At 39.8% G+C, this 24,224-nt stretch overlaps 1 protein-coding gene across 7 annotated transcripts in view; it reads left to right on the forward strand.

Annotated features, from left to right (window-relative positions):
- The window catches only part of MAGI2 (membrane associated guanylate kinase, WW and PDZ domain containing 2), a 1,465,424-nt gene that overhangs the window by 1,326,492 nt on the left and 114,708 nt on the right, over nt 1-24,224 (forward strand). For 6 of the 7 annotated variants that reach the window (XM_073009192.1, XM_073009190.1, XM_073009191.1 and 3 more), the window contains 4 exons: nt 11,869-12,054; nt 14,080-14,251; nt 19,721-19,940; nt 21,297-21,440. In XM_073009192.1, coding sequence (XP_072865293.1) covers nt 11,869-12,054; nt 14,080-14,251; nt 19,721-19,940; nt 21,297-21,440 — 722 coding nt within the window. The remainder of the gene's footprint in view (nt 1-11,868; nt 12,055-14,079; nt 14,252-19,720; nt 19,941-21,296; nt 21,441-24,224) is intronic. The other variant, XM_073009193.1, reaches the window with a different exon arrangement.

The raw sequence follows: 24,224 nt of genomic DNA on the forward strand, positions 1-24,224 counted from the left end.
GACTACAGGCGCCCGCCACCTCGCCCGGCTAGTTTTTTGTATTTTTTAGTAGAGACGGGGTTTCACCGTGTTAGCCAAGATGGTCTCGATCTCCTGACCTTGTGATCCGCCCGTCTCGGCCTCCCAAAGTGCTGGGATTACAGGCTTGAGCCACCGCGCCCGGCCTTATTGAATATTTTTAACCCTAAACCTGGAGTTGATGAAATGTAATTTTATGACATGTTCTGAACACTTGAAAAGAAATAAGTTGTCCTTTATATTTTTATCTCTCAAGACTACAAGTGACAACAGAGCTTTTAAAGGTTGGGTACATAAAATGTTTAATTTTTTTTCCAAACAAATTGAAAATCTCTAACTGGGGCACCAAAATATTGATTGCAAAAGCTGATTAAAAATTACTAAAGATATTTCTAATTTCTAATTGATAGTAATAAATTATAACTACTTGGGCTCTCATTTCTTAGACCCCAAGTAGTAAGAGTGAATAAATGAGAAAAGGAATGGACAGGAGTGGTCAAGATATTTCAGAGACAAAAAAGTGACAACTCAGCAGGACAGAGAAAATCTAAAACAGATATAGATAACACAGACCCACTCATTTCTTTAGAAACTCAGGTAGGCCCAGAACTTAAAAAACTCAGGACTGAATGGAATACAACAATCATGAAATTTTTATGTTTAAAATAATAAAGCAAGCAAATATGAAAGAAATAAAGGAAAATAAAAGAAATAAAGATAATTCAGGGAACAAAAGAAAGCTTCAAAAACTTATTTATAGCCACAAAAAGATATGATATTTACTACAAACTGACTGTTTGTGTCTCCTGCTCCAAAACGTATATGTTGAATCCCTAATTCCCAATGTGATGGTGCTTGGAGATGGGCCTTTGGGAGATAGTTAGGTTTAGATGAGGTCATGAGAGTGGTGCCCCAGTGATGGGATTGGTGCCCTCATAAGAAGATGAAAAGACCAGAGTTCTCTTGCTCCAACATATGAGGATACAGCAACGAGGTAGCCATCTTAGTCCCTTTTGTGTTGTTATAGCAGAATACCACAGACTTGGTAATTTACAATGAACAGATATATATTGGCTCACAGTTACAGAGGCTGGAAAGTCTAATATAAGGTGCCAGCATCTGGCAAGGGCCTTCCTGCTGTGTCATCCCATGGCAAAAGGAGGAAGGGCCAAAAGAGAACAAGAGGGGGACAAATTTGCCCTTTTATGATGGTACTAATTCTACCTTGAGGGCATAATCCTTATGATCTATAGGAGAAGCAGCAGACCAAGCCAGGATGCCAATATCTAATGAGAGCTGCAGAAAGAGATCAGAAAAACAGAATGGAAAATATCAAAGAAATAGTATAATAAAGGTTCACAAAACCAAACTAAAGGAAACAAGTCTCCATACTGACAAAGAACCATACTAAAATGCACCATTGCAATACTTCAAAACAAAAAAATTACAGGGAAAATCTCAACAATTTTCAAAAAGAAAAGGTAATATAAGTATATCACATACAAGGAGCAAAAATCCTAATGGGTTCAGGCCTCTCAATAGTAACACTGGATGCTAGAAGACAATAAAGCACTGCCTGTAAGTTTCTGAAGAAAAATTATTTTTTCATTCTAGGAATTTCATACAATCTAGACTACTAAGCCAGAATTCAATCAAAAGAAGGTAAAAATAAACACATTTTCAAACACTAAGAATTGAAAAATTGGTTTTATCCCTGCACAATTTCTTAGAAAGCTGCTGTAGGATATGCTTCAACAATATGAAAGAGTGAATCAGCAGGAACAGAAAACCAAACACCACATGTTCTCACTCATAAGTCCGAGTTGAACAGTGAGAACACATGGACACAGGGAGGGGAACAACACACACCGGAGCCTGTAGAGGGGCAGGGGGCCAAGTAGAGGGAACCTAGATGATGGATCAATAGGTGCAGCAAACCACCATGGCACACGCATACCTATGTAACAAACCTTCACGTTCTGCACATGTATCTCAGAACTTAAAATAACAAAAACTAAACAAAAAGTGAATCAGAAAAGCTGACACAGAGTCCACCTTGGAGTGCAGCAACAATCCCCACGATGACACTGTCCAGCAGACTGGAGAGCAAACTACCTACATCTGGGAGAAGGTGTTCAGAGGAATAAATTAAATTGATGATTTTAACAGCTTTTGGGGAAGGAATTAAGGATGTGTAGGAAAAATGCACAATCAGAAACCTTGATTAGAAGTAGTGAAAGAAGGAAAGAAACCGTACAAGAAAATAAAGGAATTATAAATGCTTCAGTGAACAAGATTTATGTGGTAAAACCACAAACAATGATAACTGGCTTAACTAAATTGTAATAAAACTACTTTGGGATAAGGAGAGGAGGTGGGATGCAGAGGAAGAGTGCTAAATCCTCTATCAGAATAGGAAGTAAATAGATATTGACTAACATTGATAAAATGAGAAATAGCTATATAGGAATATTATTAGAAATGTGAAGAAGAAACAGCTAGCTGAAAGATTTAAAATGTTTGTGTTTGGGTCACAGAACTAGAGAGGATGGGAGGGTTAGGGCAAGAGACTAGAATTTTTTATTATAACCATTTTGGTTATTTTTTTTAAGTTCACACATATATTACTTCAATTAAGTTGCTTTAATGCCTGACACTTCTCATAGAGCTCTCTGAGGAAAGAAATCTATAGACAGGGAAAAAGTAAGGAAGACAATTAGCTTACTATAAGTCTCTTAAATTGTCATCATATTGAGAGCAATTCGTAGTGAGTGGGAGGGCAAAAACATGGATAGCTACTAATTTAAAGACAGAAACAAAAGAGTCTTTGGCAAAAAAAAAAAAAAAAAAAAAAAAAAAAAACCTATAGGGCTATAAGTGAAAGAAAAATGGTCCTAAGGTTAAGCAACACTGAACAAGATCATACAGCAATTTTGGAAATAAGCTGATGAAGCAACATCACAAAAATCTTGAGTTTCATAAAAATAAATCATTCAGATTAAGGAAAGGCCAAAATAATGAGTACTTACTTACTTACTTAAGGTTGGGTTGGGAATGACAGGATTTTTTAAATGGGCAATTTAAACTGTACCTGTCTTAATAATCAGTACCAAGTTTTAAAAATAAATGCTTTTTCAGAAAATAAAAGTGACAGCTTAAAAAATAATTAAGTTGCTTTAATTATAAGATACTTCCAATCACTACAAGATTATTTACTCTTCTCCTTTTACATTATGTGAATTTTGAAACTTTTATATAATTTTTATCATAATAGAACCATCTAGTATTTTCTAGTAATAATTTGATAAGGCTCTGTAATAAATTATAAATAAAAAGAACCCCATATTCAGGAACTAAATTGGTCATCATAAAATTGGACAACCAGCCCTTTGAAAGGTAGATTTGCATGTTTGGGATGGAAGTATAATACCACACCTCAACCTTGCAACTGTTTTGTAAAAAGAATAAAGCAACTGGCTTTTCTACCCTGCAGGGAAGAATTCCTTTATCATATTTTAACATCAATAACTCTTTTTTTTTTTTCTTTTTTTTGAGACAGAGTCTCACTCTGTCACCCAGGCTGGAGTGCAGTGGCCGGATCTCAGCTCACTGCAAGCTCCGCCTCCCGGGTTCATGTCATTCTCCTGCCTCAGCCTCCTGAGTAGCTGGGACTACAGGTGCCTGCCACCACGCCTGGCTAGTTTTTTGTATTTTTTTAAGTAGAGACGGGGTTTCACCGTGTTAGCCAGGATGGTCTCGATCTCCTGACCTCGTGATCCGCCCGTCTCGGCCTCCCAAAGTGCTGGGATTACAGGCTTGAGCCGCCGCGCCCGGCCAACATCAATAACTCTTTAAAGTTTTTTCCATTATTACCGAATCAACTTGCTGTTTGGTTATTTGCAAACCATGCTTGCCAAAAGCTACACAATTTTACTAACTAAAGTTACTCTAGTTGAACAACAGAATTTCACCTTCTACCACTTGATTGGAAAGTCCTGAGTTGCTGGTTTTATTGGGCAATGGAAATATGTATCTTTTTCTAAGTCTTTGCGAAAAATGGAAAAATTGCCGAAATAGAGTTAATATTTATTTGGCTTAGTGGGACCAGATTTTCTATCATGACATTCAGACCCAAACAGGTCAAAAAAGATATCCTTGCTAGTTATTATACAAGTTGGCAAGGTGATTTTCAGGGACATACAGAGAAATGAGAAGTATTGCTACAGAAGAAAAAAGGTGTATCTACAAATGGAAATGTTTTTCATTCTCTCTGTCCAGCTCCCAGACCCCACACACCTACAGATTTGAGGATCATGACTATTCTGAAGTTTCTTTGCTTCCTGCCACTCTAATGTCTAGACATTTTGTCAGACTGTGAGGAGAAAAATCATATCAAAAGAATACACGAACCCCGTGAAATACGGTGATCTATCTTAACATCTACTTAAAGAGGGTTACAGAAGAATAGTTGCTTTGTCAATGACACAATAATCAGTGACTTATAAGAATAATTTTCACAGTGGAGTAAGAGAATCAAGGTAACTTTTAGACCTCTTCAATAAATATATGAAGAATCAAAAGTAAGAGTATACTTAACAGAAATTGTTTGGACTGCCTTTTCTAGTGATGTACAGGGGAGTGGAAAATGCACCCATAGAGAAAAGGATTGTTTGGGCTCCTTTCCTACCACCCACCTTATTGGTGATTTTTCTTGGTAGCTATAACATATTCTCATTTACACCTTTCATTGCAGACACCAAGAACAGTGGAGTGATGCAAGGAGGAAATATGTTATGGACATATCTACAAAAGACCAACTACAGAATTTGCAGGGTCTAGTGCAAAATGAAAATGTGAGGTCCTTGTTCAGAAAGTAGTAAGAATATCAAGCTGGTGACAGGTGACTAAACGAAACACCAGGCCCTTTTGAGCATGGTGGCCTGTGTGACTGCCCAGGTCACGTGAAGCTAGCCATGTGACCCCTGGCCCGTCAAATGTTTCCAAACAACAAACCCATTTTAACCCAGCCTCATGTTCTAGAATAGAACAGTCAAGTCATAGCTAATTACAATTCCTAATGTCATGAGATTTCTTTCAATTACCAATTTACTCTCAGTACTTAGCTATGCAAATTTTTAACAATTGGTATAAAATAAAAGCATAAACAGTAATATATGGCTGCTGAGTGTTTCTCTCCAGCCATTTAGTTAATAGTATCTATAGGATGCTTTCTGCCCTTAGCAATGTGAGTTCAATTGGGTTCCCAAATTGCCAGTGATGGACCCTTCTTCCCATTCTCCTGTCTGACCATCTGCTTATTACCAACTGCAGGGTAGCTAAACTGTTCAACCACAAGAGAATGACTCATGGGTGCCGGGGGAGGGGGGACGCGCTTTTTGAATATGCAGTCCTTAAAACACCAGCTGTTTGATTTTGAGTTTTGCAAATCAGTTGGCTATGAATTTCAGGGAAGACGTTTTCGTCTTTGGAAAGCTAAATTTCACAGCGTTCTAGAGGAAAACAAGTCATGCCGTCTGCTTTTTCTTAATTTTACCACAAAAAACTTTAAAATACAAAACACATGTTTTTTCCCACATCTCCACCCCATGATGACAAAGAAAACTCCTTTGAAGGACACTTTGTCATATTCCAGGAAGGGACAATATCTATCTAAATGGGTTTGTCACAATAAAACATATGAAGTCAGAATTTTTAGGAAGAAGCGATGGAAAATAAGCAAGATTAATATTATGCTCTGGTTTCTAAAGGCAGAAAAACAGATAAGGAGTTTCCACCATGTATTAAAGAGCTGGGAACACTGTGACAATCTGGCATCATTCCTCTGTGCTTAGTCTCCATTCACAGCTCCATTCACAGGAGCTGGGCTAAAGGCATCATATCAGAGATCTCAAGGAAGCAATAATTATGAGGGCAGGAGGGACCCCAGCCCACAAAGCACCTCTCCTTGTCTCCCCGGAAACCTCCTTGGATTATATACCCATTTACCCTCATAAGTTTTTTTCTAACAGAACTGTCACTTACCAAGGGGCACATATTCCCTCCTCCCCAGAATGACCTTCCTGTTCCTCACCATTCTCTCAGTCTACACCTGGACTCAGGAATTCACTCCTCCTCTCTACTTTTGCTGCACGTTATATTTGCCATGTATTTGCCATTTGCATTTGGCTTTACATATTTTTATAAGTTTATCCCTGGTCTCCCCAACCAGACAGTGAGTTTCTTGAGGGCAACTACCATGTGTTGCTTTATTATTGCCTTCCCCTCAGGGCCTAGCATAGTGTCTGTTATTAAGAAGATGCTATTCCGAAATGTGTTGATTGATGTAGTAATTGCCCCTTCTGCTCCAACCTACAAATTTAAACTAGACAGTAGGTAATTTTCACATATTATTGAAAGAAAAACAACTGGAATCATCCAACTTTTAAAAAAATGTTTATTTTCACATCACGTCACAGATTCTAAACCCAAACTAACTTCCTTTGCCTCTTTAAGCTAATGACATGTTGTTTAACCTTCACAAATTAATGGAAATGCGAGCTAATGAGAGTTTATGCTATCGATTGCCTTTAAAGTATTTATTTTTCTCATGCTCATTTCAGGAACTTCCCTCTTTTAAGTTTGGCATGATTGATGGCAAATCCACTTTCCCTGTTTAATACTTTCCTCCACATATAACTCCACTTTGTGGGATCTATTAGCAAGAAGATAATTAAATGTAAACACGAGTCACAGACTTTTCTTTCTCTGAAATGAAATACACATAAACAGCAAGAAAAATAATGAGGAAAAAGGAGAGAAGGGGGATCTCATAATCCCTTCCCTTAGGATTTCAGGAAGAATCTATCACCAAAGCAAGAAAAGTCCTCCAAGTAAACATCCTGTCTTCTTTACGGGGACTGACCCAAGGTAGAAACAACAGGAATTCATTGGCTGGATCAGCCCACTTTGACCAGTTACTGAAGGAGCCGGGGTAAACCATACAAGGTCCCAGAAGAGAACCCAACAGCAAAAAAAGGAGGATCACTGCTTTCAGTAGTGATGTGGCTACAGACCCCAAGAATCCAGCCCTTCCAAACTCACTTAGAGGACATCCAATCCAACTGATCATCTCTGAATATTCCTACCAAAACAAGTGTGGTACATTGAGCAGAGCCAGAAGAGTTCATTCATCTATGGGAAAATATAAAACATGTTGCAATATAAAGAGACAATATTGTTTTATCTATAAAGGAATAAAGACATAGAAAACTGGGTTTCTTTTTTCCATAATTTATATGATTTTCAATTAAAAGGAAATTTCTAACTAGTGACACATTGTCTCCTTTCTAAATGTCAGTATGTCCAAAGCCAAATGACATATTGCAACTTTTCCCAAATATCTGTGTATCCTAAGCACACTGTGTCAAGAAGACTGATCCAAAGACTTGATTTATGTTACTGCCTGACAGATGATGTCTGCAAGGCATGCTGTCTAAATGGACTGTGCTCCGGCAGTTACCTTAGTCATCAATTCTCAGGGAATTAATGAGTACCATTCATCCCAATAATAGAAACCAAGGTCAGGGCCTCTTCCTTGCTCTGTAATTCCATTAGCATGGCACTGAAAGCATTTAGGTCATAGGCTCTGTAGACTTTATCACTGAGCAAATGGAACTGCATCTTGTTTTCAGAGAGAATCCTCTCTGAGCACACCCCTTGTCAGACATTTGTTGTACATCAACATTCAGTGCACTTACATATGTAGGGAAAACTCTAATAAAGGAAAAGTGAGGCTGCCGTTAGCTGCCAAGAGTTTCAAGTACTGTTTTTATTAAAGTAAATGCCAATAGAAAACATTTGTAATAAAACCACATCAGGTGCTTTCAATTACTGAACATACATTTTTAAACTGTGTGCTCACTTACATTTTATGCAAGTCACTCAGTCATTTTATGTGGCTACCATTGAATTTATTTCAGTTTTCATTCTTTTATTTTGATTTCTATTCTTTTATCTTAGTTTTTATTCTAACCACCCTAATAAAGTTAAAATGGCTTTGAAACTAAGTTATTACCATGAGCAAGTAAGTATGTTTACAGTGAAACTTTCATCTTGAAGTGTCAACCAGCAAGCTTTTCTAAACTAAGTCTCACCAGTCATTCCCTTGATCTTCATAATTCAAATTGCTTTCAACCTCCAACATATCAAAAAAGAAAGGAGTAACCCCAAGGTTTGAAGCCATAGGCAAGGATTTGAACTGTGGCTTTGACACTTGTTTTCTTAATAATGAAATTAGCATGATTATTATACTTGTACAGCTACTTCACACTATTGCTATAAGGATTTAAAATAAGCAAGTTCCACAGTGCCTAGAAATTAACAAGTAAGAGCTTATCATTGTTGAGCATACAAATTGTGTGTGTCTGTGTGTCTGTGTGTGTGTGTGTGTGTGTAAATCTATGTTTTAAAACATTTGGGGTTTTATGCCCAATAAATTTTAAATGATCTACAGTAATAGAGGAGAGCAGAGGCATAAATAAGTCAAAACAGAAAATCATCCAAATACCATTTGTGTTTTGAAGTATGTTTTAAAATTTCATTTCAAATGTCAGTATTTCTAAAACCCAAAGAAATTACTTCCCACAAAAGAATGACACCATGATGTGATGTCCTAACTAAACAGGATCTGAAGAGCTGTTCAATTTCCTCTCCTCTTCTCTCTCTTCTCTCTCCTCCTCTCACTTTGCCTGTCAAAAGACAGTTGCAACAAAGAACCTGCTTCAGGCAAAGTTCCTGACTTCCACTCACCCGTGAGTCAGGACTACTTATGAAGTGTTTCGTTCCTGGCTTAGAGGCAGGCTGTACTCATCAAATAAAAGCACCAGATACTCACAAAGCAAGTAATAGATTAGAGACCTGAGCCAGAAAAGTCAAGAGATGCAGAGTGGTGACTACACTGACAGCAAAGGCTATGAAATCTGATAGACTCGGGTTCTAAGCCCTGTTTGGCATATGTGACCTTGGACAAACTAATAACTGCTATATGCTTCAGTTTCCTCTACTGTAAACTTGTAATGATATCAAATATTTCATATGATTTGTTAAGGATATTTTTTAATGGATATATACATATATATACACACACATATATATCACTTAGCACAGTGCTTGGCTCAGGTAGGTACTCATAAGAGGTAGGAAGAAAAATGTTTAATAGCGTTCAATAAATATGAAAGTGTGTGTGTTTATATGTGTAGGACTCAGTGTGGGTGATCAAGAGATTTAAATCATGCTGATTTCCTTTTGAATAATAAACTCTTACAAGTTGATGTTTTCCTACAGAGACCTGCAACATCGTCTTTTTTGTAAATCAGAGAACATAGACCCTTGACCTCATCCAGTGTCTATCTAATCCACCCAACACATCTCTTTCATAACTGAAGCTATTTTCCTGTGTTGAAACTTAGGGGATATTGCTCTGTATAATCCTGTAGTAAGCTAAGTGTTCCTTCAATTCTAGCAGTATTACAGGTTTACCCCATGTGGAAAGAAACCAAGTTGGTACCTACACACAAGCACACACACCCCCCTTAATAGTGATATGAGAAATATTTAAAAGATGATAGTAATAAAAAGAATGACAGTTAATACTTATAGATCAGTTCTCACATGTCAGGCATTGTTCTACTCACTTTACATATGATAACTCATTTAATTTTCAGATGCAGTCTGTGAAGTCAGTAGTATTAGTATACCAATTTTACTGTTGAAAAATAAACTCGGAGAAGTTAGGTAATTTTGCAGAGGTCACAGGACAGATAACAATATACACATTATGGCTAGGGAGGCTAAATCATTGATGAACCATACATTCCAAGACACTATTGAACATGAAAGGGAACAAAAACAGAAACTAAAGTTCACCCTAATTATAGTTGAAAACCAAATACCTTGCAATGCTTACATCATTTTTTTAAATCAGTAAATTAATGAGTTCTTATTATATTTCTACTTGAAAAATATATTGATTGTCCTAAGATTCTAAGATGATCTACATAAGGTGTTCTTAGTTAAAGCCATTAATGCTTATGGTAAATAAAAATGTGTTTGAGTTTCCAACATGATGAGTTTCACTTCAGGGACACAGGCTCAGCCAATATTTTCATATGCTATCTATAACCTTTCACAATAGAAGAATGAACAAGGTACTGGCTCATTAACTCACTAACTGTCCTTCCTTGCCATGGTTATTAACTAATGTTCTGTCTTTCGCTGTAAAGCATGTGCAAGATTGAGAGTTTAAGGAATAGACATCCCTGAAACATACTGAATGGTGGGTTGCATTTTTGCACATTTCTCCATATCAAAGCAGTACCTGATTCCATAGAGAGAGCAACAACACAGAGTTACTGACAGGTTTCTGAGCTGGGGCTCACAGTCTTGAAGGGAGAAAGGAAAGGGAATAGGTTTCTAGTTTGGTAAGCTCCTTAAGGGAGTTTACGCGTGTATACTATTGATGTCCACCCCAGAAATAGTTATCTTGGTAGGTACTTAAACATTTACACTGCCAGGAAAATCTGTATTCCCATGTGTGTGGCTCTCCTCACACATATAAGTAAATAGTAAAAAGAAAATAAGCCAGGCGCGGTGGCTCACACCTGTAATCCCAGCACTTTGGGAGGCCGAAGTGGGCAGATCACGAGGTCAGGAGATCGGACCATCCTGGCTAACATGGTGAAACCCCATCTCTACTAAAAATACAAAAAAAAAATTAGCTTGGCATGGTGGCAGGTGCCTGTAGTCCCAGCTACTCAGGAGGCTGAGGCAGGAGAATGGCGTGAACCCGGAAGGTGGAGCTGGTAGTGGGCCAAGATCGCGCCACTGCCCTCCAGCCTAGGTGACAGAGCGAGACTCTGTCTCAGAAAACAAAAAATAAAAATGAAAAAGAAAAGAAGTGTACATTGTTTTTAAAAGACATATAACATTTTACCAATCCTAAACATGTTTATATTTTAATATTTTGACAGTTGGAGAGCATCTTATAGTCAATGGAGCATCATTATTTAGTTAGCAGTGTTTCTTTTTATTTTTTTTCCTGTGGCATATAAAATAAAGGTATGCCTTACCATCCATGGCATTGTAGATTTGAATAAATACATTATGTATCAGACATTAGCAAAATATCAGCACCATGTAAAAGTAAATCAGAAAGAAGAGATAAGATGTGACAACACATCAACCTTTAAAGCTTAGTACATGAGTGGGAAGGTGGTTATAACTTCTTTACCAAGTGGCTACTACCCATATTAACACATATTTCTTTCCTTCCTTGTTTTCTCCTCTCAATAAAATAATAAAAGGGAAGAACTTGAATTTCTGGCATTTATTGTAGCTTTCTTAAATTGTTGATTATTGCCTCTAGAATATGAGCTCATGGGGCACAAAGTTCTATGTGATCCTCAAACACTCATATATATTGGAATCTCCCTAGGAGCTTCTTAGAAAGCTCACGGTCCTCACCTCCTGCCTGGACATTCTAATTCAGATGGTCCCCAATAAGGCCCAAATAGCTGTCTTTTTAACTCTAGGTTAATTATGATCACCCCAAAGTTTGAGAACCCCTGGTCTGTGTTTGGAATTGGCCTATCACTGCAAAGGACTTGAATTTAGAAACTCTGGTCTCAGTAGTATGCACAGGACCCCATTTGATAGAAATTAGTGTGATTTCAAAAGGCAAATATACTAACAAAGGAAGGAATTCTGACATTTCATTGTTTCCTTTGGGGCTGGGACTGAAAGAACATGTATTGGTGATGTCCCTGATACCTATTTCTGTTGGGGTTTTTTTAGCTGTGCCCCATAAAATCGGACGCATCATTGATGGGAGTCCTGCAGATCGCTGTGCAAAACTAAAAGTGGGAGACCGGATCCTAGCAGTGAATGGCCAGTCTATCATCAACATGCCTCACGCTGACATCGTGAAGCTCATCAAGGATGCAGGTCTTAGTGTCACCCTTCGCATCATTCCTCAGGAGGGTGAGTGCCTGAGGCAGCCTTGCAGAGAGGCGGTCAACACACGGACACACTCACCGGCTGTTCTCAGCCTGCCCGCCAGGGTCGTGGAGTGCACCTGCCTGCCGTCACTGTGGTGTCAGAGTGTCAGAGGTTGATTATTATTTCTACTTTTGCAAAAACTCACACTCAGTTGCAATCCATATCATGTTTATTCAGTACCTGTCTCATTCAGAGGTCAAGCTATGTGGCATTGCAGGCCAAATAGTGTGAATTCCATATACCCCAGTTTCTCTTCAGATCTCATAAATCTTTCGCCTTTTAGCAAATAGTGTGAATTCTGAGACTCCAGGTTATTCAATCATTCCCTGTGGGCCCCCCCTTTTATGCTTATATTAAGTCAGAATTCATTCAACAGAGGTGATAGTTACAAATCTGAAAAAAAAAAATATTTACGTTAACAGGAAATCTCTAGAGGATTCTTCAAAGTCAGATTGATTTTGAAAACGTGAGGTTTTGTGGTATAAAGAGAGCTCATTTAGAAAATGTTGCATCTGGTAAGAATTTAAAATTCCCACTGAGCCTTTTGAATTTATCTGTACAAGGACTCCCGGCTGAGGCTCAGAAGAGTAGTGAACATCACAGTTCATAACCATGCCCTGGGGGTCATGGAGCTGTGAACATCCCCGCACCAGAAATTCACCATTTCCAGAGACAATGGGTTCATGACTAGTTTCTGGCTGCTGACTCATTAACAATTTGAAGAATTCCATTTCTGGAGCTCACTGATGAGTGTCCCACACAGAGGCTGATGGGCTCACTCAACTTGTTACCCTCTGTTTTATTCAGCCCCCAATTCCATTTTAGGATTATCTGACATGTAGACAGCAAATGGCTAAACAGCCACTTGACTTTAAATATAAAACAGTAGTTCTCAACGGGGGTGGTTTTGTCCCTCCAGGGGACATTTTGTAAAGTCTGGAGGCGTTTTTGACTGTCTTGGTTGGGGTGGGCATGCTGCTGCCATCTAGTGGGTGGAGGCCAGGGATGCTGCCAACCATCCTAAAATGCACAGGACAGCCGCCCACAGGAAAGATTTACCTAGCCCAAAATGCCAACAGGGCTGAGTTTGGGAAACCCTGATATAAATGGAGAAGGAATTAAAAGATTTGGACTGTGGGGGAAAAAAGGGCAGGGGGAGAGGAGTTTATAGGGGAATGCTAATAGATCACCTCCCTTTTCTTAATCAAAAAAAAAAAAGAGAGAGAAAAGAAAATGGCCATGCTGTTTTTTAACCTACTATCTGCAGACACCAACATGTATAAACAATTCAATGGAAATTAACTGCAAACCAGATTGCTCACTGAAAGTCTAAATACTTCTCAGTTTTCCAAGTCTGGAATGTATCTGTTGTTGGGCCCTTATTCCAATATATAGTCAATTTCAGTTGAAAATTTGATGTTATTAGGAAAGAAGTCCAGAAGCAGTTATTTAAAAGAACAGTTTTGTGAATCTTCTTGTGTCCAGCATTCTTTTTTCTTTCTGGAGAAATGTGGAGTCCAGTGGGCTATGAGGTAATAAGACTGACAAGGGATGAGGAAAAGATTGTAAAAAACATTTTCCTTTTAATGGTTCATTCTTTATCCACACTTTGGTAGACTCTTCAGACTGTTTATTACAAGCCAAAAGTGGTGGCTGATCCATTTTCTCTCAGTAAGCAATGCTGCAAAAATAGAGCATGTTTTAGAGCTTAGTCCTTTGAATTATTTTTTTCATAGTTTTACAAGGTTTTTTGGTAATCTTTTCTTCTGGCAGAATGACAAAATACTGTTCATAGCCTTGTTCCATAGTGATCATTAATGAAAGAATACAAATTTCAGAAATGGTATTAGAACTTGATAAGATTAACCTGCTATCTAAAAACCTAGCAGAAACGGAAATAACCAAAGCCTGAGTCATCAGCAGAGGCAAAGTCACCACCTCTGGTCACCTCTTTCCCCTTATCAATGCTAACCTGACTGCATCTGCCACTGTGGTTCTCCATCGCAGAGCTCAACAGCCCCACCTCGGCACCCAGCTCAGAGAAGCAGAGTCCCCTGGCGCAGCAGAGTCCCCTGGCACAGCAGAGTCCCCTGGCCCAACCAAGCCCAGCCACCCCCAACAGCCCCGTCGCCCAGCCAGCACCACCTCAACCACTTCAGCTGCAAGGACATGAAAATAGGTAAAGTTTCCTCTGACTTTTGTGATTCTGAGAGGTGATGGGGTGGGGAGAGGAGGGAGCATTTGGGGACAGCACAGGACAGGCAGAGAGAGAGATTTTCATAAAGTGGAAATTGCCATGCGTACCTTTGTGTGATTTTGAGGTCATGTGTGTGTTATACATATGGTTTTATTAGTAAAGATAGCTGAGTGTCTGTCCTTCACAAAGAGAGATGCTTTCCTGAAGAAATAGTGACCAGTTGCAGATGAGTAGGGCTTAACAGCTGAAGAGCATGTTAAAGGGAGTCCAGAGTGAAGAACTTACTCAGAGGCCCTCTGGCAGGAGCAAGCATGCAGTATGAACGACAGAAATACGGCCAATATATGGAGTGGCAGAAGAAGAGTATGATGTGAGATGAAGCCAGTGAGGGTGACTGGGGCCAACCCTAAAGGGCCTTGTAAGCATGCTTACTCAATGTTTTGATCTTTAAGTACAGCAGAAAGTCATTGAAGGGTCTTCAGCTGAGGAGTGTTATCATTAGATTTGCTTTATAAGAAGGCCTCCTGGTCTGCCCTGCAGAGAGCACACAGGAGGCTGGCAGGGTGGATGCAGGTTAAGCAGTTAGGAGGTGGCTGCTTCCATTGAACCACAAAGGTCATGGCTCAGAGAATGATGATGATGTCAAAGTGGGGAGAATGTTGAAGGATTTGTAGGCATTAGTAAATATTACCAGCCAGTGTGGTGGCTCACGCCTATAATCTCAGCACTTTGGGAAGCTGAGGTGTGAGGATTGCTTGAGCCCAGAAGTTCAAGACCAGCATGAGCAACGTGGTAAAACCCCATCTCTACAAAAAATACAAAAGTTAGCCGGTCGTGGTGGTACATGCCTATAGTCCCAGCTACTTGGGAGGCTGAGGCAGGAGAATCACTTAAACCCAGGAGGTGGAGGTTGCAGTGAGCTGAGAACATTCCCGTGACACTCCAGCATGGATGACAGAGTGAGACTCTGTCTCAAAAATAAAATAAATTAGCATGTTTACTGATTATAATAACCTTACATCCTCCTACCCACAATCTAATGAGGTTCTTCTATTCCACACATAGCATTAGAGATAGGCATCACAAACTAATGAATAAGACACTTTGAACTTCCAGAAAAACATTGTCAGAAGAACAACATTGTCTTCTTATTGTGACCTGTATGTAACAGGGAGCCTGGGTTGGGTTGAGCCATGAAAGAAAAAGATGAAGCGGTGTTCCCATGATGCTTTCTCCCTTTCCGTGGGAAACAACAACAACAACGAAACAGAACAACTCACAGAAACACCTCTGCATGTGAACTCCTCACTGGCCTTTTTAATGATTCTGTTTTCCGAACATCTGCTTCCCATCCCTCTCCTCCCATGATGGTGAAGATGAAGTGAGACTCTGTTTTTGATTCCCAGAACTCTCTGGGTTCATCATTCACATTGTTGCAAAGCAAACTGTGTTCCCTGTGCCACAGGTGGCATTTCTACAAAGCCTCATTCTACTGATTTCCCATTTGCTTTCATAGAAAAGTAAATGTCTGGTTGTCCTCAGCTGCTTATGTTTTTAATATATGCAAGGAAGAGAAAAGCCCCATAAAACAACTGATGCAGAGGTGAGAATTTGACAAGCCATAAGAAGGGTAAGTCCTGAGTGTTTCAGTAATGAGCCCCAGAAGTGTTTGCTCTCAACGTCTATCAGTTCAACAGATTGCACTGGCTTTCCCCAGAATTCATCTTAGACTCAAGAGGAAGGACTTGAGCGCCCCAGTAGTCCCCGAGCCAGCTTCAGACACTTCTTGCCGCTGTCGATTAATCTCGCAGCCACATTCCATTCTCCTTTCCAGAGTCGGATTTCCCTGGACATGGCTCTTGCTTCCAGCCTTGAGTGGGTGAGCTCATCCCTGGTGTGCTATAGCTTTGAGGGGAGAGCAACAGCTGGATGCAGCCACTGTCATGTCCCATCTGCTACCAGCTCACAACTGGAATACCTTGTTCCCTATCACAGAAGCAGCGGTCTTTGGACATCCTGACTGCAGAATGAAATATTCCTAGCTCTGGGATTCAGATTGACCTAATCCAAATGTTTATAAGTCACCAACGTATTTGCCCAGAGTTCTGAGGTATTTTGCTGCTTCTACTACTACATTGCTTCTAAGATATTTTGCTTCTGTTACTATATTAACAGCCCAGGAAGTGCCCACTCCAACTCTAGGGCCCTTTCCTGGCACTCAGGTTTCCTGGCTGAACTCTGTGATTGTTGGTGGTGGCTCATTTGCATGTGAATGAAGAGATTCAGTAATCTTACAGGTGCCAGAAACATTTTTCCTAATTGCATTTAAAGATGGCCATAGTATCAGATGGAAAACTCTTTGCCATTATTTTGTATCAGGCTGGAGATATCTCTAAGACAGTTTATATGCCAAGTGCATGGCATGAATTTCCTATTTCTTCATTTGTGCAAGGAGTGCCCACCTACATGTCAAATTCAGCCCGCTCCCATGTTAGAGCAGGATAAAATAAAATGGCAATTTGTTAGCGAATGTCTACGTTGTGAGTTAGAATGAGTGATATTTTTTCCTGTGGAACTTACTCTTGGATTGGCTTCCCAGGACACCCCCTACACTTCTCCCCATTTCTCAGTCCTTTAACATCTTTTGGGTGTGTGCTCAGGAAGTATAAAATATGTTCAATATGAAGATAAGCAAAAACACTATTCAAGGAGAAGTATTTGTTGAAAACAACAGAAGAGCCATTGTGGAATATGTTTCAAAACTAAGTATAAATAGCAGAGTTCACCTTCTCTAGCAAGGGCAATTGATATTTGCAGTTTAAGATGGCAAGGTCAGTGAAAGAGCATTGGAAATTGACTTCTTTCACAGACTTTGAACTCTAGATGCTCAGGACAGGAAGTGATTTTTTTTTTTTTTTTTTTTTTTTTGAGACAGAGCTTTGCTCTTGTTGCCCAGGCTGGAGTGCAGTGGCGCGATCTCGGCTCACCGCAACCTCTGCCTCCCGGGTTCAAGTGATTCTCCTGCCTCAGCCTCCCTAGTAGCTGGCATTACAGACATGTGTCACCACACCTGGCTAATTTTGTATTTTTAGTAGAGACATGGTTTCTCCATGTTGGTCAAGCTGGTCTCGAACTCCCGACCTCAGGTAATCCACCGGCCTCAGCCTCCCAAAGTGCTGGGGATTACAGGCATGAGCCACCGTGCCCAGCTAGAAGTGATTCTTGAAGGGCCCATGAGATGTGCATTCTCACCATGGGCAGCATTTATTTGTTCTGGAAATTTTTCATACCACAAAAACCTGCTAGAACTTACCATTAGCAGTCTGATTTTATCATTTCTAAAGTATCTTCAGCAATGGAGTGAATAGCTATGAACGGTTATATAGATGATCTTTTTTCAGAAGTAAAAGAACTGTAAAGCACCAGTTTTTAAAAATAATCCTGAGTTTTCCTTAAAGTGTTTCACACATTCAAAGCAACATAATTTTTTGCCCTAGCTGGTATATTATTCACTTAAAAGTTAGCAACACTCATAAAAAATTCAGTATGTTTTCCTTATTAAAGAATTCTTCAACGTGTAGTTCAACTTAAAATCCTGACAGACAACACGGGGTAGAATATAGTTTGAGTACTTGATGACCTGGGTGAGAGTGTTGAAAGTTTCATCGGCTCCTATTTTTAGTCATTTGTGTTACTTTGGGGGAGATTCTTACATTTCACCCTCTTTGGCCATACCTCGTGGTACATTTGGTTGGAAATAGAGCACACAGTGGATATTGCATATCAATACCATACAGATCATGGAAATAAAGTGACTATGCTATAACTTAAAACAGTGTGACATCCAAACCACCAAACAAGCTATTTCCAGAAAGGAACCAACGCACACTGACAAATGTCACCCAGTTCAATTCCTTTTGTTTAATGCATGCATTTGCATAGTTAAGCATCTTATTCAAAATATCTTTTAAATAATCCTATTCTCAGCATGCATGCTGTCAGTAGGCGAGTGGACAATTGAGGTATAAAGCAAAACCAAAATTATGCAGCTCACAAAAGGAATGCCTCTCCTCTGCAGGGTTAAGTAATAAGTGGGACCTACTCAAAGGGTTGATTAAAATAACTACATTGCTAACCCCCTTCTAAGAGCCCCAAATAAACACATCTATTGCCATGCACTTTCAGTGTGACCTCGCCAAATATTAGATTACACTAATGGCAATTGTTCAGGCAAGTGATTTTTAAAAACACTTAATACTAATCAGCATTGGTAAGACCATCAGCCAGTTTAAAAAAAAAAAAATCTAGACTTAAAGGTAAGAATTCTGGTTTGCACTAGTTTTCCCGACACATTTGAGCTTTTTCTTGCTGCTAAATATTTTCTCAATTCCTCATACCCTCCAATTAATTTTAAATAAAATTGTTACTATGTAGAATGTATTTTTCAATCTACCTACATCCCTGGGTAGCTCATTATAGACTGTTGCTATGGCAATAGGTAATGAACAACAGAATTAAGTGGCCTCCATACCATGGTGATAATTTTTCAGTTCACCTTATTAATGATCCCATAATGGTAGGGATTGGCTATTTCTTTTGAAACTAGTAACCCCCTCAGCTTAAAGCAGTTTGGATTCACAAAGCAATGCTAAACTCCTAGCTCTGGTCTCCGTGTTTATTTCATTAGTAACTAATATCTAGAAGCAAGCAAGAGATAAATGTTGGACATAAACATTTTTGCCTTCTCTTCCATCTTATGACTACAGTAGTATTTGATGCTAATCTTGATAGCTATGATCTAGTATTTAAGCCTCTGTGTAATATGTTTCCAACTTTACCAATGATTCAATGACTTGCCACTTGATTTGTAGTTGGTGATTATATTTTACCATCACTCCTTTAACCTCTGTAAAATATTCAAAAAGACCCAACTCAGCAGGTTAAAATAGCCTTTGATTGTGTATTTGTAATATAATTAGAGATCACTTCAATCATGTTTTTATGAAGTAATGAATGATCTGCCAAGGGGTGTGTGTGAGAGAAAAAAGTAAGAGTGAGAGAGGAAGGTTGGTTTACTGGTATTAAGATAGGCTGATGTTTTGGGATGTATAGTTCAATGCTTCAATCCCTAGATTTGCTGTGGCTATGCAGTTTTTATATAGCCAAAGTCAAAGAGGAACATCCATAAGTCCTTTTCCACAAGGTTCTGATTGAACCATCATTTTTACCTTGACTTCGTAAGGAGCCAAATAAAAAGTATACAATATGGCACTTGTCAGAGATTTTTAAATAATATTTAATCTTCTCATAATCCTGAAAATCCAACAGGACCACCGAGAGGAGTGGTTTCTGTGAGCTGCCATGGCTAGACCACCTCTGGAGGCCATGTGATCATTCTAATCTCCTTAGCATGCAGAGTTACCAAAGCAAATCCCATTTCCATTGATTTAGTTACAGATCGGAAGTGAAAGCAAGGCAAGATGTGAAACCAGACATCCGACAGCCTCCATTCACAGACTACAGGCAGCCCCCGCTGGACTACAGGCAACCCCCAGGAGGGGACTACCAGCAGCCCCCTCCTTTGGACTACAGGCAGCCTCCACTGCTGGACTACAGGCAGCACTCCCCCGACACCAGGCAGTACCCTCTGTCGGACTACAGACAACCCCAGGTACCTCCTCCCGGAGAGCAGAGTGGGCCCTGACCAAGGCTTCCAGAGAACTGCAAGGAATGAAATAGGAGAGGCAGAGGAAAGAGTACCTGGGATAGACAGCTGAAGTTCTATTCCTAGTTCTGGTAACATTGGGGTAACACCTACATCCTCAAAAACATACTGGATAAATAAATCTATTTCAGAATAAAGCAGGTCAATAAATAAATAAATATGGATAAATACATAAATAGTGGATGAGTAGTAATGGAATAAACTAATCCCTGCTAATACTAGCTAACTCCCTGTACGTTTCCTTTTCACAGTTTTAAAAATGCTTTAACCTGGAACCTCTGAGAGTGCTGCTAATGCAGAAAATTTTAGAGATGCTAGCAGTGGAGGTATTTTAGGTCCATAGTGTTTTACATGGCCCCCTACCTGCCACTCTGTGATAAAGGGCCAAGCCCCGGTGGAGAAGAATAAGACCAGGCCTGGCTTCACAATCCAGAGTGTAGCGCCTGCCACAGCCAACAACTCTCTGTCTACACAACCAGTGTCACGGTTATTATGATTATTTGTTGATGCGCTTCGTGTCAACTTCCTTAACTTCTCTGAGATTCAGTTTCCTAAAGAGAGAATCTTCCTTACAGGCCAGGGTGAGGATTCAACATTTATGAAGAGTCTAGACCAGAGTTTGGTATCTAGAAAATACTTCCTACTTCATAACTACATATCAAGATATAAATTAAGTACAATCTCAAATGTATCAGATTACATTGTGTTTTATTATGAATTGAAGATCACCTTTACGCCCAAAGATTTTAAGAATAGTGAAGATCAGAGAATCTTGGATATACTGCATTTTAGGTAAAAGAGAAGTTGATTTTGTACATTCCAACTTGATATTCAATAGTCTGTGCGACTGAGACATGTAATTATCAGATCCCACTAAATTTCACTTTTCTAATCAGCTAACTCTGTAATTTACATACACACACACACACACACACACACACACACACACCCCTGACATTTATTTATGGTGCTCAACAGCAGTGAATGAGAAAAGTCAAAGGAAAGATGGTGTCACTCAGGCCTATCTGTAATCATTCCACATTTGCCAAATAAACTGATGAATACCAAAATAAACAAGCTACACAGTAATTCTTTGATGACCACGTAAACTGTGCTGTGGCCTGCTCAAACCTTTGGAATTTTGTCTTTCATTTGGATAGTTATGAAGTCAGATGACGACTTCTCCCAACATCATGTCATTTGGAATACATTAAGAGAGAGAAGGAGAACACAGAGACTAGCCACAGAAGCTTCTCTGATAACTAAACAATTATTTATTCCATTTTCTCTCCAACCCCAAAGGATTTTGATTATTTCACTGTGGATATGGAGAAAGGAGCCAAAGGATTTGGATTCAGCATTCGTGGAGGAAGGGAATACAAAATGGATTTGTATGTGTTGAGATTGGCAGAAGACGGACCAGCAATAAGGAATGGGAGGATGAGGGTAAGAACAGTCTCTTTTTATAGAATTACTTAATTCTGAAAGAAAAACCCACTGTGGTATTGGAAGAGTGCTAAAGCATGCTGTCAAGCACAGTTGCTGTAGGTTTGCCTTCTTTCTAGTTCATGATGACCCAGTTTCTTAAAGGTTTGGCCAAATGCTATTTTATAATAGCTCTCATTCTCATTTTTCTGCTTATGACCTTCTAATTGATTAACCTCAATAAAGTACTATTTTTCTAAAGAGCAAATGAAAGAAATCTAAGAAATAGCTTGAAAAGGAAACATTATTGCTCCATAATTCTTTCTACGGTTTGATGATTCTGTTTTCATTAAGGTTGAATCTTTTGAAATTTATTTTTAGTTTTGTACTTTTTCCCCCATACTGATTAATCACATGGTTTTGCGGGAGTTTTGGGAAATTTTTCCTTTGTGTTGACTGGTCTTTTGGTTTGATACTGGGCAGACAGAAGTATTAGAAGAAAAGGGGATTTGGCTTCTTGGATACAGGTTGTTCTTAAAAATGACAACAGGGCCGGGCGTGGTGGCTCACACCTGTAATCCCAGTACTTTGGGAGGCCGAGGCAGGTGGATCATGAGGTCAAGAGATTGAGAACAGCCTGGCTAACACGGTGAAACCCCATCTCCCACGTCTACTAAAAATACAAAAATATTAGCTGGGCATGGTGGCACGCGCCTGTAGTCCTAGTTACTCAGGAGGCTGAGGCAGGAGAATCGCTCGAACCCGGGAGGCAGAGGTTGCAGTGAGCCAAGATAGCACCACTGCACTCCAGCCTGGGCAACAGAGCGAGACTCTGTCTCAAGGGAAAAAAAAAAAGACAGCAGCTAGAAATTTTCCAATTAGAGGATAAAGTTGAGAGTAGATTTTTTCATTTAATAATTACTTTGAGGCATCTGATTGATGGGTAACTGATTCTTCGTTTAAGGGTACAAAACAAAGCTTGTTAACAATATAAAATATTAGTCTCTTTACTCTCTCTCTCTCTGTGTGTGTGTGTGTGTGTGTGTGTTTGTATGAATAAAAGCTAGAATTTATTCTTGCCCTCCCTCCTGCCTCTTTAAGTTAATAAAGAAAAGCTGTGGCTTTGGGGTTCCGGAACCTTGGGTTCTTGTGCAGAGCCTCACCAACCAATTTTCCCTGATGACCGAATCTGTTATTTCTACCACCAAGTCTACATTTCTATGATACGCATTTCCAAGTCAGGGGATTATCCACAGTCCAAAAGCAGAAAGCATGCACATCATGTCTTTATTTCTCCCTCCCACCACAATCCTTTGACAGCTGGGAAGCCTCCGAGTTGGAATTTAAACCCAGGCAGGGCTGACACCAGAGACTGGCAGCCCTCGCCCTGATCTAGCACCACGCCCTCTTACCCTGTCTAGCCCTGGTTTGAAGATGGACCTCCACGTGGTTTCCTGGCTCTACAACTTCCCTATAAGCCAGAAGGACACTTTCTTAACCTGCTGTAAGGCCAGCTCACAAGTAGTTCAGTAAAACAAAATTAATCTTTGCAGTGCAGGTGAAACACAGCAGGAAGACCATGAGCAAAATGGCCAGAGCCCTGTGAGAGATAGAGACCCACGGTGGACTACAGGGCTGGTCTCTGTAGGTCGCAAACAGTGGCCATGTATTTTAACAAGGGGTCTAAATGACTCGCTGCTGTATATATACAGTACTCCCAAGGCAAAGAAGCCTAAATAGAGAAATACCCTTGCAGGAAAGGATTCCTCTTTCTTACAGAATTTAAGCCAGAGCAATAGTTATCAGCATGGTTCCTGGCATCAGCATCACCTGGAAACTTGGTAGAAATGCAGATTCTCTAGCCCCACCCAAACCTGCTGAATCAGAAACTCTAGGAGTGGGGTCACCAGGCTATGTTTTAGGAAGCTCTTCATGTGAATCTCTGAGGTTTTACCTTCTGAGGTTTTATTATAGATACCTGTGTCAACTGCAATCCAAAAACATTACATAAAAATTTTCAGAAATAAGCAATTTATAAATTTTAAATTGTGCAGCATTGTGAGTAGCATGCTGAAATTTTGTCCTTCCCACAAGGTGAAGCAGCCCTTTATCCACACTGTAGATGCTACCTGCCCATTGGTCACTCAGCAGCCCTCTCGATCATCAGATTGACTATCATTGTATCACACTGCCTGTGTTCTTTTTTTCTTTTTTCTTTTTTTTTTTTTTTTTTTTTTTGAGACGGAGTCTTGCTGTGTCACCCAGGCTGGAGTGCAGTGGCCGGATCTCAGCTCACTGCAAGCTCCTCCTCTCGGGTTCACGCCATTCTCCTGCCTCAGCCTCCCGAGTAGCTGGGACTACAGGCACCCGCCACTTCGCCCAGCTAGTTTTTTGTATGTTTAGTAGAGACGGGGTTTCACCGTGTTAGCCAGGATGGTCTCGATCTCCTGACCTCATGATCCGCCCGTCTCGGCCTCCCAAAGTGCTGGGATTACAGGCTTGAGCCACCGCGCCCGGCCACACTGCCTGTGTTCAAGTAACGCTTCTTTTACTTAGTAATGGCCCCAAAGTGCAAGAGTACTGATGCTGGCATTTTGTTATAATTGTTCTATTTTTTTATTGTTGTTGATCCTTTGCTGTGCCTAATTTGTAAATTAAGCTTTATCATAGCTCTATATATATATATAGATAGATAGGGAAAACAGTATATATAGAGTTAGTTCTGCCTGTGATTTCAGGCATCCACAGGGGATCTTGGAATATATGCAAGAGGTATGAGGGGAAACTACTGTATTCGCTTTATCA

This window comes from Chlorocebus sabaeus, chromosome 21 (assembly GCF_047675955.1).
Source record: "Chlorocebus sabaeus isolate Y175 chromosome 21, mChlSab1.0.hap1, whole genome shotgun sequence".
Taxonomy (NCBI): Eukaryota; Metazoa; Chordata; class Mammalia; order Primates; family Cercopithecidae; genus Chlorocebus; species Chlorocebus sabaeus.